Source organism: Ischnura elegans, chromosome 5 (genome assembly GCF_921293095.1).
Source record: "Ischnura elegans chromosome 5, ioIscEleg1.1, whole genome shotgun sequence".
NCBI lineage: Eukaryota > Metazoa > Arthropoda > Insecta > Odonata > Coenagrionidae > Ischnura > Ischnura elegans.
This window is the reverse complement of record NC_060250.1, coordinates 4844710-4869276: the sequence shown is the minus strand read 5'-3', so window position 1 is coordinate 4869276 and position 24567 is coordinate 4844710. Positions and strand designations below refer to the sequence as shown.

The 24567-nt window shown below is 39.4% G+C and overlaps 1 protein-coding gene and 1 long non-coding RNA gene across 5 annotated transcripts in view; both read right to left on the bottom strand.

Moving 5' to 3' along the window:
- The window catches only part of LOC124158452 (serine/threonine-protein phosphatase 6 regulatory subunit 3), a 153590-nt gene extending 129023 nt beyond the window's left edge, over positions 1–24567 (bottom strand). For 2 of the 4 annotated variants that reach the window (XM_046533539.1, XM_046533541.1), the window contains exons 1-8: positions 24324–24566; positions 24142–24224; positions 23976–24055; positions 23418–23718; positions 22999–23169; positions 21907–22103; positions 16565–16690; positions 16307–16472 (exon numbers count right to left, since the gene is read on the bottom strand). In XM_046533539.1, coding sequence (XP_046389495.1) covers positions 16307–16472; positions 16565–16690; positions 21907–22103; positions 22999–23169; positions 23418–23718; positions 23976–24055; positions 24142–24204 — 1104 coding nt within the window. In that variant the 5' untranslated portion in view covers positions 24205–24224; positions 24324–24566. Of the gene's footprint in view, positions 1–16306; positions 16473–16564; positions 16691–21906; positions 22104–22998; positions 23170–23417; positions 23719–23975; positions 24056–24141; positions 24247–24323 lie in introns of all 4 variants that reach the window. The other 2 variants (XM_046533542.1, XM_046533540.1) reach the window with 2 other exon arrangements.
- On the bottom strand, positions 11310–14084 carry LOC124158453. Its single transcript, XR_006864797.1, has 2 exons — positions 13805–14084; positions 11310–11810 (listed from the first exon to the last, which is right to left on the bottom strand). It is a non-coding gene; the product is annotated as an uncharacterized LOC124158453 (long non-coding RNA).

The following is a 24567-nucleotide window of genomic DNA, read 5'->3' as shown; positions in this document are numbered from 1 at the left end:
CGCAGTGAGGATAATTATTCCGCCCGTCTGCTAGCACCATGGCTGGTAAACGCAAGTCCTTGGATTTAAAAACCAAAATGAGAATTATTGCAGATTGTGAAAGTGGAGAGTGTTCAAAGAGTGAAATAGCGAGGCGATTTGGAATTAATACATCGACATTGTTCACTATTTTAAAGAAAAAAGAACAAATTCGTTCGGCAGTGCTTAAAGAAGGGCGTCCAAGCACTCAAAAACACCTGCGGCCCGGAGAGCATCCGCAGCTAGAAACTGCTCTTTTCTCGTGGTTTTGCCAGCAAAGAGCCGCAGGGATTCCTATCACTGGCCCAATGATGAAGGCGAAAGCTGAGTATTTGTGTGAGAGGCTTGGTGAAGACAATTTTAAGTGCTCGGATGGATGGTTTGCACGATTTAAAAATAGGAAGGGGATATCCCGTCACAAACTATCCGGTGAATCATGACGTGAAGTGTTGACGTTAATGCTGTGGAAGGCTGGGCTCCGGTCCTTAAAGACTACTTGGACAATTACAGCCCCTGCGATATTTACAACGCGGATGAGACGGGCATATATTTTAACCTCCTCCCGGACAACACTCTCGCCACTCGAACGGACCCCTGCAAAGGAGGGAAGAAAAGTAAAGACCGCGTAACTGTTCTTTTATGCGCCAATATGGATGGTTCAGATAAGTTAAAACCGTTCGTGGTGGGGAAATCCGCCCATCCCCGATGTTTTAAGGGAGTTAAAACTCTCCCTTGCACTTACGAAGCAAATAAAAATGCTTGGATGACGGCTGCTATCTTCACGCAGTGGTTACGAGCGTTTGATGCCAGGATTGGTGGAAGGAATAAAAAAAGTACTATTATTCATTGACAATTGCCCAGCCCATCCACCAATAGAACTAAGAAACGTTAAAATTGTGTTATTGCCGCCTAACACTACGAGCGTTCTTCAACCACTAGACCAGGGAGTAATTAAGCTTTTCAAACACAATTTCCGGAGTTTACTGGTGAATTACTTGGTCGCTCGAGTACCTGGACGAAATTTAAAAGAATTGAAGTGGAATGTTTTGGATGCCGTGCGGGCAATATCAATAAGCTGGAATAAAATACCTCCAGCGTACATATCAGCATGTTTCCGGCATGCTGGATTTATTCGAGAGCAGAACGACGAGGCCATAGAGATTATGGAGGAAGCGCAAAGGGAAAATGATGAACCTGATGGTTGGGTAGAAATTCAGGAACACTTTGGCTCTTGTGACTTTGATGAGTACGTGGCCGTTGATGAATGTGCACCTGTTCGTCAAATGTTAACGGAGGAGGAGTTGATTGCGGCTGCGGAAGACGATGTCATTGCTGAAAGTAGTTCCGAATCTGATGATGAAATGATGTCTATGCCTTCAGTGGATGAGGTGCGAAATGCCATTAAAATAATAACTGACGTTTACCGGGCTAGTGATGCTTCACCGGACGATTTTAATAAACTAAATGAAGTAGAAAGATTTCTGCTCAAAGCAAGTGCGACCTGGAGGGCAAGTCTGTAACTTGGGGCGCCTCGTTCGGGAGAAAGAGTTCTCGCCCAAAATTGTCTCCCGACCCAAGTCTGTAACTCGGTAGAGAGAACTGTTTCTCCCAACCGGATGGGAGACAACTCGCTCCGATGGGTAGTATGAAAAATTTCTAAGGCGAATCTGATATTGGAGCTTGATTTATCGAAAAATTAGTCGTGTGCAATTTTAAAATGTTTTTAATTTTATGTCAAATTCAGCCATGCAAATATTTTCCAAATTGAATACATAATAACCTCATTATGACTTACTAAAGTCGGGACTACTTTTTTGACCACACGCAGTGATTCCTCGCTTGCAAGTGGTTGCAAGGCTAAATCCAAGTGCCGGTAAATTTTGCTTGTCACCATGTTAAATTCTTCATTTCGTGTCAATTACAACCTCACCAAAGTTGAAAATTAAGAGTATATTTCAAATGTGAATAGAGCTTTTGCTCACTGCTTGGAAATTTCTACAAATATCTTTTGTGCCAAAATTGTGTTAATGTCAACGTCACAACTCCCGTTAATTTTCTGCTGATAATCACAGTGCCAGTGGTTGCAATGTACAAAGTTTGGATAGGTTGAAAAATATCGGCAAAGAGTTGTAATTATCAGTGCTCCATCGTGATTGAATTGTAAACAGTGCTATTACCATATCGATTAATGTCTAACAGCAATGTAAACATTGTCAGTGTTGTGTTCACCTCCGTTGTTCATCGTGTAGGTACATTGACATTTCACGATCAAGCTGTCAAGATCAAAGCTGTGTGTGAAGTTTCTTTTTCTAGTATATTAACGAATAATAGTGAGAAAAGTCACCTGTGCCTCTTTCGTAGGCTAATTTCTGGCTTTAAATCAGTGAATTAATAGTTGTTTTCATCATAACGAGCTTAGTGATTGTAAGTTGTTCGTGATGAATAAAAGAGTGGAGTGATTTCCAGTTTTTGATTATTTTATTTGCCCATGTCTCACTTTATATTTATGGTGTGTGCTAGTATTTAGTTTGTGGATATTCATTTATTATTGAAGTACATTTATAGCTTCTGTATGTGTTGACAGCGGAACCGATTCGCGATCTCACATGTTGTGTGCACACGGTTTTGCTGAGCAGTCGTATTCGTGAAACCAATGAAAAGGTGAAACTCTGTAACATTGTCATGGAACAAGTTTCTTTTAACAATAAGGGCATATCTTGTGTTTCATTAACTGTCTATTGCTTTTCATGGGTAACTGCTTAGAAGTTATTTTCCATTATTTAAAGTGCTTTTCTTGCGCTCTCTGAATTAGCATTAGCTTTCTAAACCCCGCTACTTACACGAAAAGAATGCAGAGCTACAGATTATTGTTATTTCATAGGATTGCGGTGTTTTTGTCTGTTTTTGAGGCCCTCCAGCTAAGTATTGGTGATGGATTTTCAGCAGGAAGAGAATCGGACCATCGAAGGACGGATAGGACAACCTTCTCCGATAATGCGGCCGGAAATCTTCCTCCCTCGCCTCAAACGGTTTATTAATATCCCGCAACAATTTCTCATTGGTGTTAATTGCCCCACTTCTCTTAAATGCACCTCATATACGAGCAATAATATTCTATGGTTTGAAAGAAAAGGCGCCATATTGAGAAAATACAACAAAACACTGTCGAGATACGCACTTTCTCCATGGGAGAAAGAGATACGTGGGGCTCTTGAGGGGGACGTAACTGAAGCGCCCGTCTGGGGCGCCGGAAGGCGCTTGAGGGGGCTTACAGACTTGGGTCGGGAGACTAGTACTCTCCCAGGCGACAAATAGTCTCCTTTCTCCGGCGGGACGTGCTAGAGACTTGGGGCGGGCGACAACTCTCGCGCAGGCACTTCACGAATCTCCTTTCTCCCATTTTCGGGAGAGAACTAAGTTACAGACTTGCCCTCCTGGAGTCTGAAGCAGACAAAACTTGATTCATTTTTTGTCAGCAAATGAATCTACGATTGAAAATTTTTCTGTGTTAGATTTTTAAAAGGCAATGATGTTCTAGAATATTTTTATGTTTATCAAGGCAGTTGTTTTTAGAGTCATTAGAGGAACCTTATTGACCATTTATCTACGGAAGTAACCTATTTTTCAAAGCTGCCACGGTTTATTTATTTTTTGTTTTTTTATTTTATTTTCATGTTTTATTTAAGTCTTCCAACTTGCGCTTGCGCAAACCACCTGACACAACAACACCCATGAGACTGAGTACACTCTGCCCCTCCAAGCGAGTAAACTCCACCCCTTGACAACACCTTAAGTCTCTGTTGCCATGTGATTGGGCGCATCCAGTCGACGGGATGGTAGAAGTTTTTCAATCGCTCTCCTCTGCTGAATGCTGAGGCCCCATAAATCAGCCCTCTGCCTTGGATCGTGCTCAAAGGATCGGGTGCATTGAGTTCACCCCTCTATACAGTCTGGGTGCAGAGAATTGTTAGGGGTAGTGGGTAAGGTTGCCAGGTAAGAAAGGGAAACGCCCACAATACATGTAAACAAAATGCTTCCGTGAAGAAAGGAGCCGGAAGGCAAGACGACCTTGAAGGACCCAAAGGAACACTCCCTTTTCTTGGTGATTTGAAGAAAGGGCTTGTTTGGGTGTGTCAGGCTTGTTTCTTTCCTTCATATGCATGTGACAACGTTGTGTGACTAGGCGAAGGTGTGAGGTGCATTTTGGGGACAGTCATTGGCTGCAATCCGTGCTGGCAGAGGGTTCTCTGTCCCTCCCTTTTGGCTGTCATCAGACAACTTTCGCTGGTCAGACACTAGTCTGAGAGTTTTCTGGAGAGCGATTGCGATGATATAAATGCTTTACTTAATGTACAAAGTCTTCAGTTCCTCCGAAAAAAAATAACCCTGGGCGGTTTACATACGTACAATAATAGCACTGTATGGGAACGGATTAGCGAGGACGCGTGTGCTGCGTCGCAAAATTCAGAACGGAATATTATTTTTGACATAGGAGACTGTGCATAGGAGCTTTTGATCAATGTCAAAAGATTCAAAGGATCTGGTGTAGGAAATAGCAGTTTTTAATTTTGCTCATGTAGCACATAGCCCTTGAGGGTAACCCACACCTAAGTTAAGCCATTCGTTTAAACAAAATTAAGGGATTGTGCGGAAGTGCATCACAGTTTTGCTGAAATGGTGTGAAACTTTGAATCAAACAGAATTTTAGAGAGCATGAAGAAGAGATAATGAAGATTCACTATGATTAGTCGCTTAGCAGAGGATTTCTACTATCAGCACAGTAATTCTGCTTTTACAAATTTTTTTACAGTTGATTACATGGCGGTGCTGAGTCTTCGTTTGCTAACGTAAAGTTGATTGGAGGTCGCCATTCGCCATTCAGAGGTCGAAGGCCACCAGTATCCAGGGATCTTCTGCAAGTGTTCTGACTGGGTAGGCATGGTCTATGTCCTCAACAGATAATTCCATACCCATAGCCTGGCCAATTTTGCATACTAATTGGTCAACATTTGCACCATCATTGACTGGAACACCAACAATTTCCACTGAGTTTTTAAGGGAATCTTGCTCGGCACAGTTAACCTGGACTTCAAGGTCATATACAAGTTTCTTAAGAGATGCGGTTTCATTGACGTCTGATTTCAATTCATTACTTAGCTGAACTACAGACTCAATTATGTTAGACAGAATTGTAGCGTACTTAGGGTAGCTTGCATTTGCGACGCCAATTTCTTTGCTCACTTTGTATGAATTTCATGCGTTCCAGTATCTCGGTCAGCATCGCCACAGAAGGGTCACTTAGGGCAGCAACCGCTGGAGGTTTTACCGGAGTATTTTCCCCTCGCACAGCACGTTGATTGGTGAGACAGGTCCCGCAATTCCAATCTTCAAGCACTTGCACATCTTTGGCTGACATCGCTACGCAATCAGTGTGGTAAAATTCATTACAAAGGGCACAGTTTAGGGACTTTTTATCCCATTTCACAGCCAAGAAGCACTTCAGGCAACTGGGCATTGGGTCACTCACACAAGTAGAAGAGCAAACAAAAATAGGCCTCACAAACTCACACAAGTGGAAGAGCTCAGGAAAACAGGTCTGCTCACGAGACACAGGGACTGAGGGATGGGGGAACTAACTCCCTCTCCCACTGTCACCTTTCTCCCATTCCCCTCCCACTGACAGCTGGGCGTAACAAAAGAAGAATATAAAATGGGAGTCCGTGGAGCGTACTCAAGGCCATAAATCACATCAATGCTTGGACGTAACTGGTTTTGGGTGTTGTAGATCTGACACACAAATTATATTTTTAGTTTAATAAACAGATTATGCGAAACATAATACAATAGACCCTCGTTATTAAAGAGTTCACTGGACCAAAAAACCAGAGGTTCGTATTAACGAAGCTCGTACGAACCTTTCTTTTAGGAGTAATCAAAATAAAAATATTGTCAACATTTCTTTCCTCTTCAATATCTGGTACTTGAAGTCAATTAATTAACAAAAAATACAAAAGTTAAAAAAAAATTCAATAGATTCCGTTTAATGGGTCCACCGGTTGGTTACTTGGGGCAGCTGCTTAATTGGGGCACATCTTGAAGAACAGAACCCAGCAGAGGAATATCCCAGAGTATTCTCCGCTTAATTGGGACAGCATGCCACTTTATTGGGCCATGAGTCGGCGACAAAGACTCTATACTCGCGACGAAATTAAAATTGTTCGTTTTCAGATTACTATTTTTTTATATTTTCCTCCTTTGATCTACTCTTATTTTTCACAAATGTTCCTGTTCTTGCCCTATTTTGAAAGCTCTTTTTGTTATACTATCTAAAAAAGGATAGGACTTTTCTTCAATAGGACTTAGTAAAAGACATTCATTCAGTGTCGCCCAAGGCTGTGAAAAATATTATTAACTAAATTGTTATAATTCTTAAAAATGATAATAAATTAACTAAACTCGCTGATTTGCTGATTTATTAAACAAATTAATAGTTTAATAAACTTATGTTGCATTAAAAACATTCTTTAGTTTTCTTTCTAGCGTTTCAAAGTTTTTTATGCCCATATACAGGATAGCGCCTAATTGGGGCAGCCGCTTAGTTGGGGCAAAATGCACAAGTCCCGATATGTCCCAATTAACCGGAATCTACAGTACATAAAAATAAGAATATTCATTTGGTTTCATCAATATAAGAAAGCATGACGCAATCCAGGGTTGATGCCTTACCAAATACATTAAGTCGTTGGTACATGAACGAGATGCATTCCAAGACCTTGTTCGTAAGTCAGGGTTCCCACTCTACCTGAACAATGAAATTCACGGCTTTTTCCAGGTTTTCACGGTTATTTTTCACGTTTTCACGGTTTTTTTTAAGGTTTTCACGGTCTCAAATTTGCTAAATTCACGGTCCGTTAATAAGCCAACAATAAGAAAATCACTGGCCGTATATCAACAGAAAATTAACGTACGCGAAAAACGCCGTGAATGTTAACGCCGCAATGAAAAGTGATATCTGTTATGACGTGATCTATCGTTTGCAAAATTCAGGGCCGACTAAAGGACCAGCCCAACCGCGCTCTTGCCCGGACGCCGAATACCCTTCGGACCTTCTTCCGTCCGGACACTCGAGGTCCTTTTTTAATTCCTCGCTGAGAGATTGTTTTTTGCGCACGTTGTTATAACTGCACAGTAACCGAATTTCCCCCACCCCAATATTTCTTATTTAACGGAAAATATTTTATTTAAATTGTTTATAGAATATAATAAATTGATTCTTTCTTATTCAGCGGAAAATATTTTATGAAAATTGTTTATAGAACATAATAAATCGAAAAACAATTTCATACACCGTATTAGCACGAATCTAAGACGAACACGATTCTAAGACTACCCTCCTTTTTTGGAACTCCACTATAGGGGACAATTTTTCTTTATTAATAACGATACGATTATAAAATGAATGCGGAAAAACGATCAATGCTTAATTTTTTTTGCTAGATTGCCTATGTCCCAGGAAACGCAGGATTTTGGCGAGTAATTAAGAAATTCATTAAAGGTTTCAAAACAATATTTTAGATACTAACAGGAAAAGTAGTACTTTATCAAGATACATACGTCATATTGTTGATTCGACCCATGTCTCTTTCAAAATTCTGAATGTTTGCTCTCCACTCGGCATTTACACCGCTATTATGGATTTCAGTCAGATGTAAAAATTCTTATCCATCAAACACCATTTCCAGTACACGTATTCACGAGAGCAATGTGCATGTTGTGCCTAAAACAACCACATTCGCCGGCGCAGGGACTGGTTGTGAGATGGATCACGAAGGCCAAAAATAGTCTATTACTTGAATTGTTCCTGTCTAATGAATATATTTTTAATATAATTGAGGTAGTGTGTAAAGCGTGAACAATGTTGCGTTAATCGTCAGTGGCACGCCCACCTGGATCTTCGCCTTCATATCTCCACTTGTTTTCTCCAGGTAGCTCACTCTACCCCCACCCCTACCGTCATGTGCTAGCGGACAACCCAAGGCGCTCCGCAATATTCACGCGCATCTAGCCCGGATTCTTTTCTTCATGTTCAATTATTTTCAGTCCATCTCTTACAGTTCTCAATAGTTTCTTCGGAGGGGCCATGGTCCGAAAACGAATAAAATTAAACTAGTGAAAATGAACCCTGACTTTATTAAACCCACATGGAAAACACTCGGTGATTCGAATTCCAGCCACCCTGGAAAGTAGGAAACCACTCGTACGAGGTGAAGTTCGGAACTGATGCTATCGCGTATGGGGGTACGCAGAGCACACTGCAGAGGGCGAAGCGTGACCATAGGACTGCGCCATGAAATTTTTTACCCTAAAGATGCCCATTCTTTTCTAATTAGCGTAGCGCAAGATGATCAGATGAATTCGGATTGTTAGTAGGGAGAAACAAAAATCCTGAGAAGATATCCCTTCGTCAGTAACTCTGACAAGTGAGACTACTAGTAGTAGTATAGCTCGTAAATTGATAACTGATAACAACCTGGTATCATGTTTTCGGAACAAAATGCCGAATTAACTGCCGTAAGCTCAGCTACGAGGATATCGCGTTTCGCCAAAAATCACCATCGTATTTTTCCATCTATTTCCTTGCTTAAAATACGTCATGTGTGGTCTCGTTTTTTTTAACGTGCAAATTACTAACATTTCAATCTAATAAAAGCATAATAGCAATTACTGAATATCATTGTTAGATACCTTTTGGGCTAATAGGTGATTCATGCAGCAGTTGACCTCCATAAACTGGGAACTTCGAAGCAGTTAGGCTGAAATAGGTCGGTTGGTGAGAAGAGGGGGGAGCGCGAAACACGTTTCTATTGTTCTCGTGTAACTCGATATTTTTTTCGAAGCTAAGGTCTTCGTAATAAGATCCCTGCGCGAGCTGGGACCTGTTTTTATTTTGAAGAAGAGGAAAGCGTCAGAAGGGGGGAGGCGAATGGTGAATGGAGGGGGATAAAGGTTCTTGGGAAATGCGCTAATGTTACTTTCCCACGGCACTGAGCTTCTCCCAATGGTAGTTCCATCTCTTGGAGAGGATTCCAACTACGTGCTTGTCGTTATTAGCCATAAATGACACATTGTATTTATTTCGTCTCATTTTCGTCAAACGATGGATGCGGGAAAATTCGGCGTCGGAACCGCGATCTTCAAACGATCAATGCGAGAAACGATACTTCGGGGAACGATAGATGCGGGAAAAAATTAAATTGTCTATAAGGAACTTTATTTGGGACCAGAAACGGCGAACGATCAATGCGGGAACGATAGATCGAGGTTCCACTGTATAACTTTCTTTTGAAAGCGGCAGTGTAATGACTTCTTTTCTCTGCTATTGTAATACTCTGAAACCAAAACTGAATCGATCTCTCTAATCAGAGACAAATCATGTTCCCTTCTTACCGTTGCTCTGGGAAAAATGGAACGACTATGTAGCATAATTAATCGTAGAGGGCGTAACTTGGTGGAAATCCATAATATCACGAATACAAGGATCAAGGAAATAGCAAAGTTCTTCATCCTTGTATTCGTGAGACTATGTAGCAGTTTAAATCGCGACGGCATTGAGGCTTTAACGACACAAACAAACAGCATTACCTTAGATAGCACAAAGCGGAGGAACTGGATCACCACCGACAGTAAATAACTCCACACAAACTTTCCGGTTGCGACGTAAAACTCCCAGTCCCAGTCGACGCATGCGACAATCGTGTAATGCTGTGTTGCCATAAGCGGAAATCTTCTCTCGTTTTCAGGGCCGCAATGCGCGTGAATTAGTAACGTCACGCCGAAAGCTCGCTGTCACCCGGTTCAAACGCAGGGAGCGTAGTGTCCACAGCGCATGGCAGGTTGTCAAGGCTAGCGGTCTTCCAGTCATAGGATTGAGGGTGTTGAATAAACGTTCAAATTTTTCGACACAAAGGCCATCTAGATTTAGTTTCGAAAGTGGTCGCTGCAGCCAGTGGGAACGCTAATTGGGTGGAAGGGGGACTAAGCAGTGACCGAGGGAGGGGAAACCAAGCCATTTGAGGAAAGTAAACAAGCTGATGAGAAGTGGTGTCATATTTCAGGAGGGGGAGAGAAAAGGCCTGCGCTGGGGAAAGATGTTTTTTTCTTCAGGCAACATTCGTTCCCACGCTTTTCTGACCCATACGACCGCATGCGACGATGCTCGCCACAATGAATAGAAGTGCGCTAGCTACGAACGAAGATGAAAATTTCTGGGAAGGTATTATTATCAAGATTGAGATATTTTTAAGGTTTTAAGACGAAATTCACGGCTATTTCCCGGTTTTTTCACGGTAGAGGAAATTCACGGCTAATTCACGGTTTTAAGGTTTTCACGGTTGAGTGGGAACCCTGTTGGATAGGCCTTTTCATCGAGACCAATGAATTGCTTTGTAATAACATTGTTTGTATTAACAAGAGTCTACTGTAATAAGAAAAGAATGACAAGTAAGCTGGAGTGAACAACAGGTAACCAGAAAAGTCTTGTAATAGGAAGTTATTGCAAGAGGAGCTATGGTGCACACATCAAAAATCTATTTTTCCAGCACATTTGCCATTCCCAGACTTTAACCAGGAGACTGACATTCCCCAGATATTCCAGTTTTTCCAGGCACCCTGAATTAAATCACTCAAGAAAGGTGATACTGTAAGAGGTGGCTGCCGTCTTCCTCATTACATTGCCTCATTTTCTTTCCCATCCAAAGTCAGCGATAACTCCTTTCCTTTCGGCTTCCACAATCCCCCACCACCCAACCCCTTCGGCGACAGGAAGTGCTTGCATGGCCATGTAAGGTAAGACATCTTGCTTAAGAACGTGATCCTGCTACGCACCCGAGAGAATAACAGAAAAACGCTCGCCAGAGGGAGACGACAGTACACTCGGCAGTCGACGTGTGTATTCAAATGAAGGAAGAATAAAGTGTGATTTCTCCGACACGTGACTTCTCACTTTCTCTGTGATACTTTCCTTATACACCTGCGGATAGGGGTCGACGGGGCCCCGAAATTTTCGGGTCGGGTCGGGTCATCGTCCTGACCCGACCTTCGGGTCGGGCCGTTTCAAATCTCGGGTCAAAATCGGGTCGGGTCGAAAATCGCGAGAATTTTATCCATCGCGAAAAATATTTCACTTTTCTTTTTTATAACTTCTATTGTCCCCAGCAACATTTTAAATTGATTTTGGCCATCATTTGTGACAGCGCTCTCAAAATATAACATATTTCATACATTTTATGGCATAAAAAGTCGTAAAATACAAGCCAGCGAATATTTTCTATGTAAATGGCGATCTTAAGAAAACCTAAGTAACGTAAAAGTTAAGACATTATTTTATATTAGAATGCAATAATCAGAACTAGCTGACATTAGAAGGCTAGCATCAATTAAGGGCGCTAAAGGCAGAAAGTAGTTCCTAATATCTACGCAGTAGCGAGGAGTGGCGACAGGCAGTCGTGACGACTGCCGGCCCAATTACGTTTCAGTCTGACTCCGTCACTGAACTATGAAATAGTAGGGACTATAAAGAAATATTCACGGGTGATTGGTATTGACTTCCATATTTTCAGCTGAACATTATATATGCGTTATTGGGCTGAAATATTATTTCTTTCCAATCGATAATAACTTGACAAATGGGACACGGCATATATTCCATTTCTTATCCATTTTAGCACCTGCGGTAACGAATAAAACTTCTCGGCTAGGCACCAGGTTAGGCTGAAAAGTTTTTAAAGCCTAACCTCTAGAGATGTGCGAATAGTATCCGCGAATACTCGAATACCTCGAATACTAGAAAGTATTCGATATTCGAGATCTCGAATATTTATGCCAAAGGTGCCGTCTCGAATACCTCGAATACTTTTAATTTCGCGTCATACACTGTCGCTCGCACGTCGTTGGTAGTTGACTCGAAAAAATGAGGAGAACTCTAGTCGTTTAGTGCATGCAGCGCCGTTTTAGGCAAGCTGACGAACTACATCAAATTCGCGGGTTAGAGCGGTGAAAAGAGTTCAACGTGGGGAACCGAAATTGATCGGGTGAAAAAAAACCGAAAATCCTAGGTGTCCCCCATCAGGAGAAGCTCAGTGCCGTGGGATAGTGACATTGGCGCATTTCCCACGATCCGCTATCCACCTCAATTCAGCGTTCGCCCCACCCCCTCCGACGATTTCCTCTTCTCCGAAATCAAACAAAAGGTCCCGGCTTGCCCAGGGATCGTATTACGAAGACCTCAGCTTCGAAAAAAATATCAAGTTACCGGAAAAAAATAGAATCGCGTTTCACCCTTCTTCCCCAGGAGATGAAACTACCATAGGGAGGAACTCATCAGTGCCGTGGGATAGTGACATTGGCGCATTTCCCACGATCTGCTATCCCCCTCCATTCAGCGTTCGCCCCACCCCCTCCGACGATTTCCTCTTCTCCGAAATCAAACAAAAGGTCCCAGCTCACGCAGGGATCGTATTACGAAGACCTTAGCTTCGAAAAAAATATCAAGTTACACGAGAACAATAAAAACGTGTCTCACGCCCCCCCTCTACCCACCCACTGGCCTTTTTCTGCTTACCTGCTTCGAAGTTCCCCATTTCTGGAGGTCAACTGCTGCATGAGTCATCTACTAGCCCAAAAGTTGTCTAACAATGACTTTCGGCTATTGATATTACGCTTTTATTGGATTGAAATATTAGTAATAAGCGCGTAATTTAAAAAAGAATAAGACCAAACACGACATATTTCTGACTTTATTTAAGCATTTTACGCAGGAAAATAAATGCCGGAAAGACGAAGAAATACGACGGAGGCTTAGCATTTTGGCGTAATGCTCAAATACGGTGCTCTCCTATTATTTTTTATAGCCTCAATCGAAATATTAATACTCCTGGAGTACGTATTTAACGATTCTAGATTTTTATAAGACGATATCTATTTTTCGCGATTAAATTAAAAGTGAAAATTTTCAAGCGCGCGAAAACGCGACGGGTAAGTATGAATGCCGGGAAAAACTCCGCGTGACGTCGTTCTGCTTCCCGCTGCTGCGAGTGAGGTGACCTTGAGGCGAGGCTCTGAGCGCTAACACGACGCAGGATGCTAGCAGGTAGCCGAGTACCATGCTAGCTGGTAGCGCTTGGCTAAAATAAGGATTATTAATACCTTATCAAGCGAAGAAAACTTTCCGACCACAGCCAGTTTTAATAAGTGATTATTAAGACATGTTTCCCTGATCTTTATGCCTCATGCATGCATTGGTACCCTTAGACGATGTAAACTCCTATCCTCTCGTGTAGAAAATAGGTCCCTGTGATGTCAACTGGAGTGGCATAACATGGGTGCCAATCTGGCCTTTTTCAAATGAGGATAAAATTGGCCATTGCCATTGGTCTAAACCGGTATTTCTAGAACCAAATAATTTGTATATTATGAATACACCAATGGTGGGTAACAAATCACAATCAATGCCTTTCATTTTCTTTAATGAAGGAAACTACCCTATTGTTTATATAAAATTAAAATATTCCATTTATCAGCTAAATTCCTGTTTGAATCCTTTAAAGGCAGTCACAATTACTCGCCAAAATCTTGGGTTTCCTGCTGCACAAGCGACCTAGTCAAACATTTTCACATTCATCGTTTAGTATTCGAGGTATTCGAAATTCGAGGTATTCGAGCAATGATTTGATATTCGAATTCGATATTCGAATTCGAGAAATCTACTATTCGACCCATCCCTACTAACCTCATTAAGGTTTGTGAAGGTAAATGATGATATTTATATCATTCTTTTAGTTTACGGAGACATAGATGAAGGAGACTCCCGACCTGTTCTTAAAAGGCCGTGCAGATGCCAATGCTGTTGTCAATGCAACTACGACTTTATCTCAGCAGCTGATATCTTAGAAATGTTTAACATTGATTTAAAAGGATTGTTTTTGGCTGGAGAGGAATCAATACAGCTTTATTTTTATAAAAATTTATAAGTTCATTTATTTTTATAAAAACTTATCAGTTCATTAAAATTATATATGTGAGGATAAGTTTATAAAAATAGCCATGCTTTCCATTTTTGCCTATTTTAAGCGGCTATCTGCGAAGTCTAGAATACGGAACGAGTATTTTCCTTCCATCTACCCGTTCATATAACAACTCTTGATGTTACCCCTGCCCAAACGCGTTCCACTCCCCTTGTTTACAAAACTCCAGAAGGGTTCGGTGTATTTAATTTTCCATACGGAAAGCATAAAAAACGAAACCAAATTACTGTCGACACGTCGACTTACTGGAAGATTATTTAACCCATTACTTCAATCAGCCAATCATGATCACTGTTAAAATTACTTAAATAAACCCACGTTTATCAATCTTCCAGTTTTTAATTGTCTCGGCCGGTTTTAACGTCATTGTCCAGTCGTTTTAACAGGTCTGGAAAGAAACCTGATGTGCTGCAGTTGTAAATGAAAGGATTTCTTCGAATTAATGGAGAGAACACTCTGTGGGGTTCTTGGTGCAATTGGAGTGCCCTGGGTGAACAAACTGGAAGAGAAAGGAGAGAGCAAGGAATATTTGCAAGGTTACGGTGCGGGGAAGAGAGCGGAAATGGGTGGAGTAGTGTGTGTGGCAGTTAAGATTGGCCTTTACAGAGATTTATGGCCATAAAACCAATCGGAACCATGCGGTGTACATTGGGGTACAGACTTTTTTTTAGCAAATAGGAACCATATTCCTGAATATCCGACTTTCTTTGCCCTTTCTTCCAGTTTACTCTCCCAACGAATCCCAAGTGCACCCTGAACCCTTCTAGAACGTTCTCCTTCCCATGTCCCCGCACCCTCAAGAGAATTGTATAGTTAAGACCTTGGCTTTACAATTTTTATTGCCAGACGTCCTTAAAATGACGTGAGTGTGGCGTCGAAACGGGTTGAGGTAAATAAAATAATTAAAATGTGCATTTACAGAATGGTTGTATGAAAATATTTCATGTTGAAATATATGTTAGCAACAATGACACAATATCTATGCTATTACATGAAATTAGTTTTCACTGACCTCAGTACATGAATTCATTTTTATTTTAATCATGCTGAAAAATCCAACGGCAAGCGAAAAATCACGTAATGAATATGAAAGATTAGTACTATGTAGCAACAACACAAATATTAAGCTCCTTCCATTCTAAGTTTAGATATGTTTCTTAGTGACCATTAGTGTTCTTACATCAAAATTTAAAAAGTTTGGATGTATAATAAACTTTTAGAAGACAGGAACGCTGTTGTTTTTGAAGTGTTAAAACTCAAATTTTTATTTCCAGATTATATTTACACGAAGGACTACTTCATTTGTTCATGTTACTTTCATCCTTTGTATTATTAGTGTAAAAAAAATAGGTTTAATATTTTTCACTTCTGGCAAAAAACTAATAATTTATAGATTGTGTAATTAATAGTAAATAACTAGACATAAGTCATTATTATAAGTCAAATATTAATGGATAGTGATAATTGTTATTAGCTTTCATCAGTTATCATTCTATTTTTTTAAGACTGAGTTTTTGGTTTCTTTAACCTTTTGTAATTAAAGAGTAACACATTTATGGAAACAAAATATTTCTTGTGTATATTTGTCATTGATTTTAAACATTTGTAATATGGGCCATTGAGTTTAATAATAGCCTATCTGAAATTGAGTGCACTGGAAGAATTGACTTTGGGATATATTTACAGGAAATACAGGAAGATGTTTGTTTTACCTTGACCTCATTATCCAACTTAGTATTGTATTTATTTGTGTTATTTTTGTAGTAGTCTGTTTCAGATATGCATTTGCATTTCTGTTTTGAGTGAATACACTTAAACTAATCTACCATTTAGGTATAGATTGTTTATTTTTCTTTCCTTTTATTGGCCTTCATAAACATATTTTTTGACATTTCTGCTTCAAGAAAAAAATTATGATCAAATTATTGGATACGACCCGACCCGACCCGAGGGTCAAAAGAAATACCCGACCCGACCCGACCCGAACCTTAAAATTTTGACCCGTCCACCCCTACCTGCGGATGACAAGGATGAGAGCGCCTGGCAACTTACAATATCAGATTTAAGAATTCATCTCGTGCTCACTTAAAATAGGCAGTTTTGAGATAAAGAACTCTAAGAACCACTTCAGTTAGTCAAATTCGTGTTAAAGTTGCATTCCATTCAATGCAAGGATTAAACACAATACAAACTTGTGATGCACGTACCGGTGGTGGGTCCACAAGGAGAGAATGGATGCGAGGCAGGAACGGGATCACAGCTTTCACGACTCCAGCCACCACCCTCTTGTGCTCCTCCACGGCCGCTAAACTTTCTCCCTCACGGCTCCCCTGCCCCAAGCCAACCCCACAACCACCATAACCATTCTCTCGACTGGGGGGAATCAAAAGGCAACACAACAACCACATCAGTTATCTTAGAGCATTGACACTGAAGGAAATTATTCACTAAGTGGATGTACTAACCTGTGGGGGTTGTAGTCTAAAATTTCCAGGAGTACAAGTATGCCTCCAACAATTGCACTTTCACTCTGCTCTCCATTTGGTCCATTAGACAGCATTAATTCCAGCAGATTGGACACAGTTTGAGGTCTGTGAAGTGCAACACAAATTTCCATAATTAACAAAATTTTTCAAAAGTCACAATGGGTGAAAGGAATGAGTATGAGGAATTGAAGGACTATCACCATCACTCGCATCCAATTTGAAAATTGCAATTTTAGTGATTATGCTGAAACATGTCATATTAATGGAAGAGTTAAGATTATTTATAACCCATAGAAGCCACACACCTTTTTGCTAGAAACACTGGTGAAAAAAAGGGGGGAACGAATCATTCAAATTTTCATGCAAGCCGCTCTCCATTTTCCCCCAAATTCCCATCGTTTATTTGTTTCTCAAGAGTTTAGCATTGGAGAACATATCTATCTGAATTGGTAAGTATGGCGTAGTACTGAACTTGCAAAGCATTTTAAAGTTATTGAAAGAAAAATCATTGTTCATCAAGTCTGGGCATACAATGATACATGAAGAAAGAAAACACCATTCAAGAAAGCACTTACCATGTGTATATCGTACAAAATATGACACGTTACAGAACTGATATATGTTCAAATCTATTTCTACACTGCATCCTGTAAGCTGCCGTAAAGGATAGTGGTACCTTAAGTCTTTTCAAAGTCGTAATCGAAGTTTGCTTCGGCATCTACGGCAACGTGTCTCACACAATAGGCAGCCACTGCAGCATAAACATTAACCCATTATTCCCCAGACTGCACATAGGGCTTTTAACTCCGGTTATTTCGTATTTTATGGTTAATTATGGCCTAATTAAGATTAATTTTTGGACAAAATTAATATATTCAGCATAATATAAGATTTGCATAATGTTGCGTTTACGCAACGCTGGGAAAACTCCGGAAAATAAAAGCAAAAAAAATTTTGAAAACTTAGGTTGCACATTTTATTTTTCATCGTCTTTTCTGATGTAATGTTCAATAATATGCTGCTCGGAATTAAACGTAGCGCTTTGAACAACGTAACTATCCTTGATTTGCAAATTTGACATCTTCGCCAGGAATTATATGTAGCCTGCAGATGAAATGCCGTATTCTCCCTTGACGGACATGCTGCCGTTATCCCCACATACATGTTATTTTTCCTAAGGTGTCCCGCATGTGGACACCGAATTTTATGCCAAATGTCATCAGCCATTGTATTGGAAACTATTTCTAGTCTCAGTAAAGTTTTACGATCTTGGACCGAAATTCTAACTGAGGAATTGCTTTGCCCGTGACTTAGGCGTAAAATCACCACGGATTCACCACTGCACTGTCAACCCCTTTTTGGAATAGAGGCCACCTCCATCTTTTGCTCATAAAGTGGATACGGTAACATACAACATAATTATCGAGAAAATCTACCCCTTCCATTCCCTGATCGGAATCGTTGATGATATTTCGATTTTCTACGGGAATCTCCGGGAATATCTTTTCGTCCTTACTATGGGTACCATATTCCCATAATTTAAAGCAACAGCGATGACAGAGTTATCCTGCCATCGCACTAAGAGAATATTTTTTGACCTGTCAAACGAATAGTAGAAATCCCCGTTAGGTTTTTTTGTCAAATCTCTCAAAGACATGAGTGTGCAGTTTTCCGTTCGATTTCCTCTTGCTTTTCCCGTTGAAATATAACAATTTTACTTAAGAGTTACTAATAGATTGTAACTGATGAAGAAATTATCAAAATACTTGGCAAGAATTTTCGGAGACTAACAAAAAAATTCAGCAAATTTATTACAACCCTTTCTTCTAGTGAACTTACAAATCCTAGGCATATCACTTTCAAGTTCCGCCTCACCATATGGCAAAAATTGATTGAGATAGCCTGTAGACGAGGTCAGACACCACAATGTATAACCTACTCTAAATTGTTCCCCACGAATGAACATTTTAGCTGCGTGCTACCTGAAATATGAAACCATTTGTTGGGAAAATTCCTTATTGAATGGAATTTTGGTTAAGTCTATTGAGAAAAAGTCCAACTTTCAAAAATGTATCACTTTGTGTAGTTGAGAATTATCGGAGAGCTGTCGACATTCATTTAATTCATCAAACCAAATCCTCATCATAAATTGCCTCACAATTGCGACAGACATCTCCTCTTGGCTTGTCCAGTACAACTTAGTGCGTGGTAATACATGATACCCCGACAACATTACCATTCCAATTATTTTTTTTATATCTGCCTCACTCTGAGTAAATGTATGGTTATTTATCTCCTCAGCGTAATTATTGAGTAGCTCAAAATTAATTCAATTAATTTTCCACTGAGAAATAAGTGATGGAGCTCAATTGGTGAGTGGCCTCCATACTGAGTAATAAGTGTTTCTATTCCCTTTTTCACACAGAAATTCGGGACTCCTACGGAGGTAGATTCTATTTTTTCACATTTAGATGAACTGCTGTTTGTTCTTTGCATCTTTTACCTGGGCGTGCGCGTTTACTGGACGATTTTTTTCTTTAGATACTGCTTGAGTAAAATATGATTTACCTTGCAGCACCTCCTGCAATATTCGAAATACTGAGAAGATGTAATCCCCATTGTAGTTCCAAAGTTAAGAAAATATTCTAAATCGCCTCACCTGTCAATTTATATTCTTCAGTTACCTTCTTGACTCTTCTTATAAACTATACGCCTGAGGCGTAGAAATAACGAATAAAATTTTCTTCAATTTTAAATCTGAAGGAAACCCCTGAATAAATTATTTAGCAAAAAGCTGAGCAAAAACTACTGCGGTATGATTTATATTATTACTGGATGAGAATTAAAGATGCATTTCAGAGGAAAATTTCACTGATACAAACCCAACTGAAGCTAGATTATTAGTCTTACATCACCTAAGCGATAGAAGAAAAAATAGGTAACTCAGGATTGCACGGAGAAAATTCCAATGAGCGACTAGAGGAATGCTCCACCTTCCATCACAATCCTGCTTCAACTAATAGGTTTCTCACCCTCTCATTCTACCATCTCTGAAAATGAATGCATCTGAAGCTGAATTTAATGTCAATGAAGTAATCCTTTCACTCAACGACATGGGAATGACATTGCCCTGTATTGGTTCCACGTGTGCGCGCAACAGTTTGACTCCACGAAGAACCAGAGTGTTCGATGTAAAATTCGTACCGATGGCCATGTTGGAACTCAAGATACCATTCACCCTTTACTATGCAAACTCACAACCTGTGAGTACCACAAATGCATCTAAACTGCCTCCAAAAGACTACGTTGTCGATTAAAAGCCATATTGACAATTTTCGTTATGCTTTGAGACAAGCCCTCTGGTCTACCAGAGAATTCCCATCGTTGCATAAACGCAACATTATTTACAACAACCATATTTATACCAGTAGCGATGAAAGTTCGTGACAAAAATAAACATGATGAATAAAGAAGCTTAAAACTAAGAGAAAACATTACCTCCAGCAAGATCGCCCAATAAATCTTTGTAAAAAAATATTTACAGTTTGTAGTACTCCAGCGCTTCGAAATAGGCAAATTTCGAAGTAAAATAAAAATTATTATTTTAATGAATATTTTTCCAAAAATAACTGAAAAAGAGCGAATGGTATTTCAGGAATTCAGAAACCCTGAGAAAAAATTATCCTGAAGCAAAGGTTTTTTATAATAATTTCAATTCAATAATGTTGTGTTTACGCAACGCTGGGGATTAATGGGTTAAAGCTTCATTCAAAACACAACAAAGTATTAGTTTTGCAGTGACTCATATGCTCCGAGGTTGTCACTTGTTACTTTACACACTTTTCTTTCTGCACTATCTGTTCCATGGGAGAGAGAAGGTAAAGAGTTGGATCACAGGTTAAACCTAAAGACAATATATCAACAATTCATTATTTCCATGAATGCAAATGCACACTCCATGAAAAAATACTGCTGTCTGCATCAAGGTAACTGATCTATTCACTATTGAAATTTTAATCCAGAATGCATCTGGTCCCAAGCATTCCAGATTATTGATCTCCTACTGTAACATTGAATTTTACAATGGCTAAATTTAAGCGAGAGAAGGCTTTATTTATCCCTTATCACCGCATTTAAAATTTGAAAACAAGTTGCCTCTCATATTTTTAAGTAATTCACTTTAAAAAAGACATCAAGCATTATAATACAGGATTCTGTCTCACGAACCTAAAGATACCTCAACACAAAACTGATTTTTACCATAAATATTTCTTAGGTACAATATCAAGGAACTGAAATTCACTCATAATAGCAATAAAAACATGCCAATCAGACATTCACCATTCATTTCATGTCAATCATGACAGTCCTTCAAAAGAAATTTATTAAGATCAATATTTTGTAAATGTTTCCCATAGGGAAAGTAACAGGAGAGGTGTAATGTTACATATTTATTTAATTTTTTTTATTACCTTCATCCCCCCGAAAACAGCTCCTTTAAGGCCTTTGGGGACATTAGGGGGGTAAAACATATACTAACAAAGACTATCACACACAACCGTACCCTGAGTAGGGGCAACCTCCTCAAGTGGGACTCGAACCCACGACCTTCGATTTAGCAGGCGAGGACTTTACCCCACCTCCACTGAGGCTGGCATGTAAGATGCACATGACACGTTGATTACCATTTTTTAGTCCATCTATTAATTTCATTGATACTTGAAGAAGCACATCTCTTCTCTTTCATGTACAAATTTACTCCTATTGTATGCCAATAATATCATATTTAAAAACTTCCAAATCACCATGTTTCTAAATGAGGGGGATGTTGCATGGCACTCAACAACTCACTTCCCCAAGCCCTTCCATAGGTCACCTGCCCAAGTTTGTGCCCGCCTACTTCTCCCCTGATATTCCCAATTGTGAATTTAAGAAATTCAGGTGAAATTAACTTGGCAGATTAATAATCTCAGTCACAATCTAATGAGCAACACTGGTTATCCACAAGAAATAAGGTGAATTCAGGTCACAATAAAGACCTGCTCTACACAGGAATCAATAGAGATCTTATAGACCTTATTGGCACAGCTTTGTAATTTGAAAGTACATAATCGTGATAGGATCAAAACTTGAAATTTTTATTTTTAACTTACTAGTGAGATCCATCTGATTATAAATATCCTATCAACACAAACAATCCTAACATCAACTCCAGGGAGAATATTTCTAACAAATAACAACCTGATTCAGGATGGGCAATGGCCGATTGAAGCATTTAAAAATATGTACTGGGCAATTTTTATCCAAGATTTAAAACTTACGATTCGATGGCATTGAGGATAATGTTAGCAGATGAAGGTGGTGATGCCCTCACATAACTATCCGTTTGCGACACATTATCCCGGTACTTAGAAATGATGTTACACAGAAGATAAGCAGTATTTGAGTGCCTCTCAGAATCAATGGATGGGTGAAAAAGGGACACCAAGCGCTGAATCACTTGCTGCCCATTCAACCACTACACAAGGAAAAAAGGACAACAAGAATTTAAGGCTAAAAAAATGGCAATGGTCACATAAATTACACCTATCACTAAATGGAAAAAACTTAAATATTTAACAGAAATAACCTCTGCATGAGTGAGCCATTATGACCACATGCTCTGTTTATTCAATCATCACAGAGCCACAGGAAATGCACTGCATAATAATAGTGGGCAGCCAATGAGGCATATGAAGAAAGATGCAATACAATGAAAAAGAGCACAGGTGATACGGAAGGTGAAAGTTGGTCAATTCCATTAGAAAAAGAATATTCTCCGGCATGAGGACTTCTACAAGTATTTTATGCACAAAAGCATTTCATTTGTTTCCAAGGAACTGATAAAATTCTGAATGCAAGACTAAGCTACTAAACAGTTTTCAAAACATAATTTCAAAAATAGAGAACTTGCAGATAACTACCAGAAAGGCATAATAGATCGACAAATTTCAAATTAGTAAACTTCAAAATAAGATAAAATTATCCTTTCCAGGAATCAATTTATTCTGCATAGACAAAAATTGACTGAATTTTTATGAAGAGATTCAAAGGCTAGTCTACCTTTGAATTTCTTCATTGTGAATGGAATAGTTTTGAGCATAAATCATTCAATCAGATATAGGAGAAGGCATACATGAACTATGGTTCAACAGGATATGACATTACAGCACAACTTACAAAACTTAATAAAATCAGAGTATCTTCATAATCATGCAAGTGGCAACATTCTGGTGTGCTTAAATTCCCATCCATTTCTGCAGCAAATGGCTATCTTAAGATTTAAACGCGTCCACTGGTATGACTGATACTAAATTGTTAACAAAGTTAAGCCTAATGATATGTTTAGCAACACAAACAAAACCATTACTCACATTTAATAAGTTGAGCTTAATTTCATCCCCCTCAACACTTGTGAAGAGCTTGAACATTAAATCCATTATGGCAGAAGTTCCCATGTGTCGCAATAAAAGTGTTATAAAATCTTCCCTTGATTTCAAAAATTCCAAGACTTGCAAGCATGTTAACTGATAAGAATACCAATTCTGGGAATCACATACCACGGACAATCACATGTAAGAGAAGAAACATAACATACATCAAATAAAATTATTACCAGAGTGCCTAAAGAAAGTAAAGCAGCACATCAAGATGTGGTAGACCATTCAAAACAGCACACTGAAACTTTAAAACACTGAAGAGATTGGAAATTACTCAACAGGAGAGAGTTTATGTCATCAAAAAATTTGTACATCGTATTCTTACATAAATGCTAATCTTGAAAGTGTTTTACCTGCTCCGAATTGCGAGTGAGGAGAACTCCCAAAGTGCGCGCAAAGAAAGAGGCAAGTAGAGGGTTAAGCGGTGGTTCGGTTTCCAAGAAAGAATAAAGGCGGGCCATGAGTGCTTCATCTCCGGCTAGGCGTTCATTTAATGTGGGTATATCACAGGCTAGAAGTTCACATGCTGTGTTAGGGTGTTTGTACAGCTTAAACTCATCTGGCGTATCACAAGAACCGTCGCCATCACTTCCTGAGGTTGGCTCCACAGTTGTTAACGTAACTAACTCTTCCATTATTTCTGGCCTGATTAAGCTGAAAACATTAAAAATTTCCAAAATAAACATCCCACATGGGAGTACATTCATCAACACATCGATCATAGATACATTTAAAGGCAGATAACCGCCACACATTCTAATTCCCGGGGTAACTGACCATTGCATATTAAACAAACACATATCACATAACTGAGAAGCTGAGCTGGCAAATTTAATGATCACAGGATACCACAGAAGGCAATAGTCGAGGGACATTTTGCGAGACAAAAAGTATACAGTAAATACACTTACAACTCGATAAGTTTTTTATTTTGCGCCCTGCACTCTTGCAAAACATCCTCCTCATCCAGCAGTTCCCGCAGGGTAACATCCTAATAGCAACGATAAGGGACGAATTAACTTCACCAAATACTTCACTGTGAACAAAATTAACACTAATACATGAAAGTTAACTTACTTTTTTGTCAAGCAGATAATCTATCTGCTGAGGATAGGACTGGTGGGAGTATTTCCAAAACATAGCGACGAACTTGAGAGGGACTTAATTAAAAGTAAAGAAGGTCTTCGTAAATAAGCATACACCTTTCAAATATATGAAGTACTAATGAATGTGAAATACAGAAAAAATATACGTATTACCTTATTTATGGACTGTTGCGGATGATCTCACAGGTTACCTCGTTTTCAAGAGCTTCAGAAAGCAAACATTCATTTGATCGAAGAAGGCACAATCAACGCTTGATTGAAATTAACGTGAACATTATCAGATGCACAAATAATAAACACAAGACGGTTAAAGTATTTAACAAATTTCGGCAGCTATCTCTATGATGGCGATGTAAATTCACTGTCCCATAATGCTTCACATTTCACCTCACCCTTG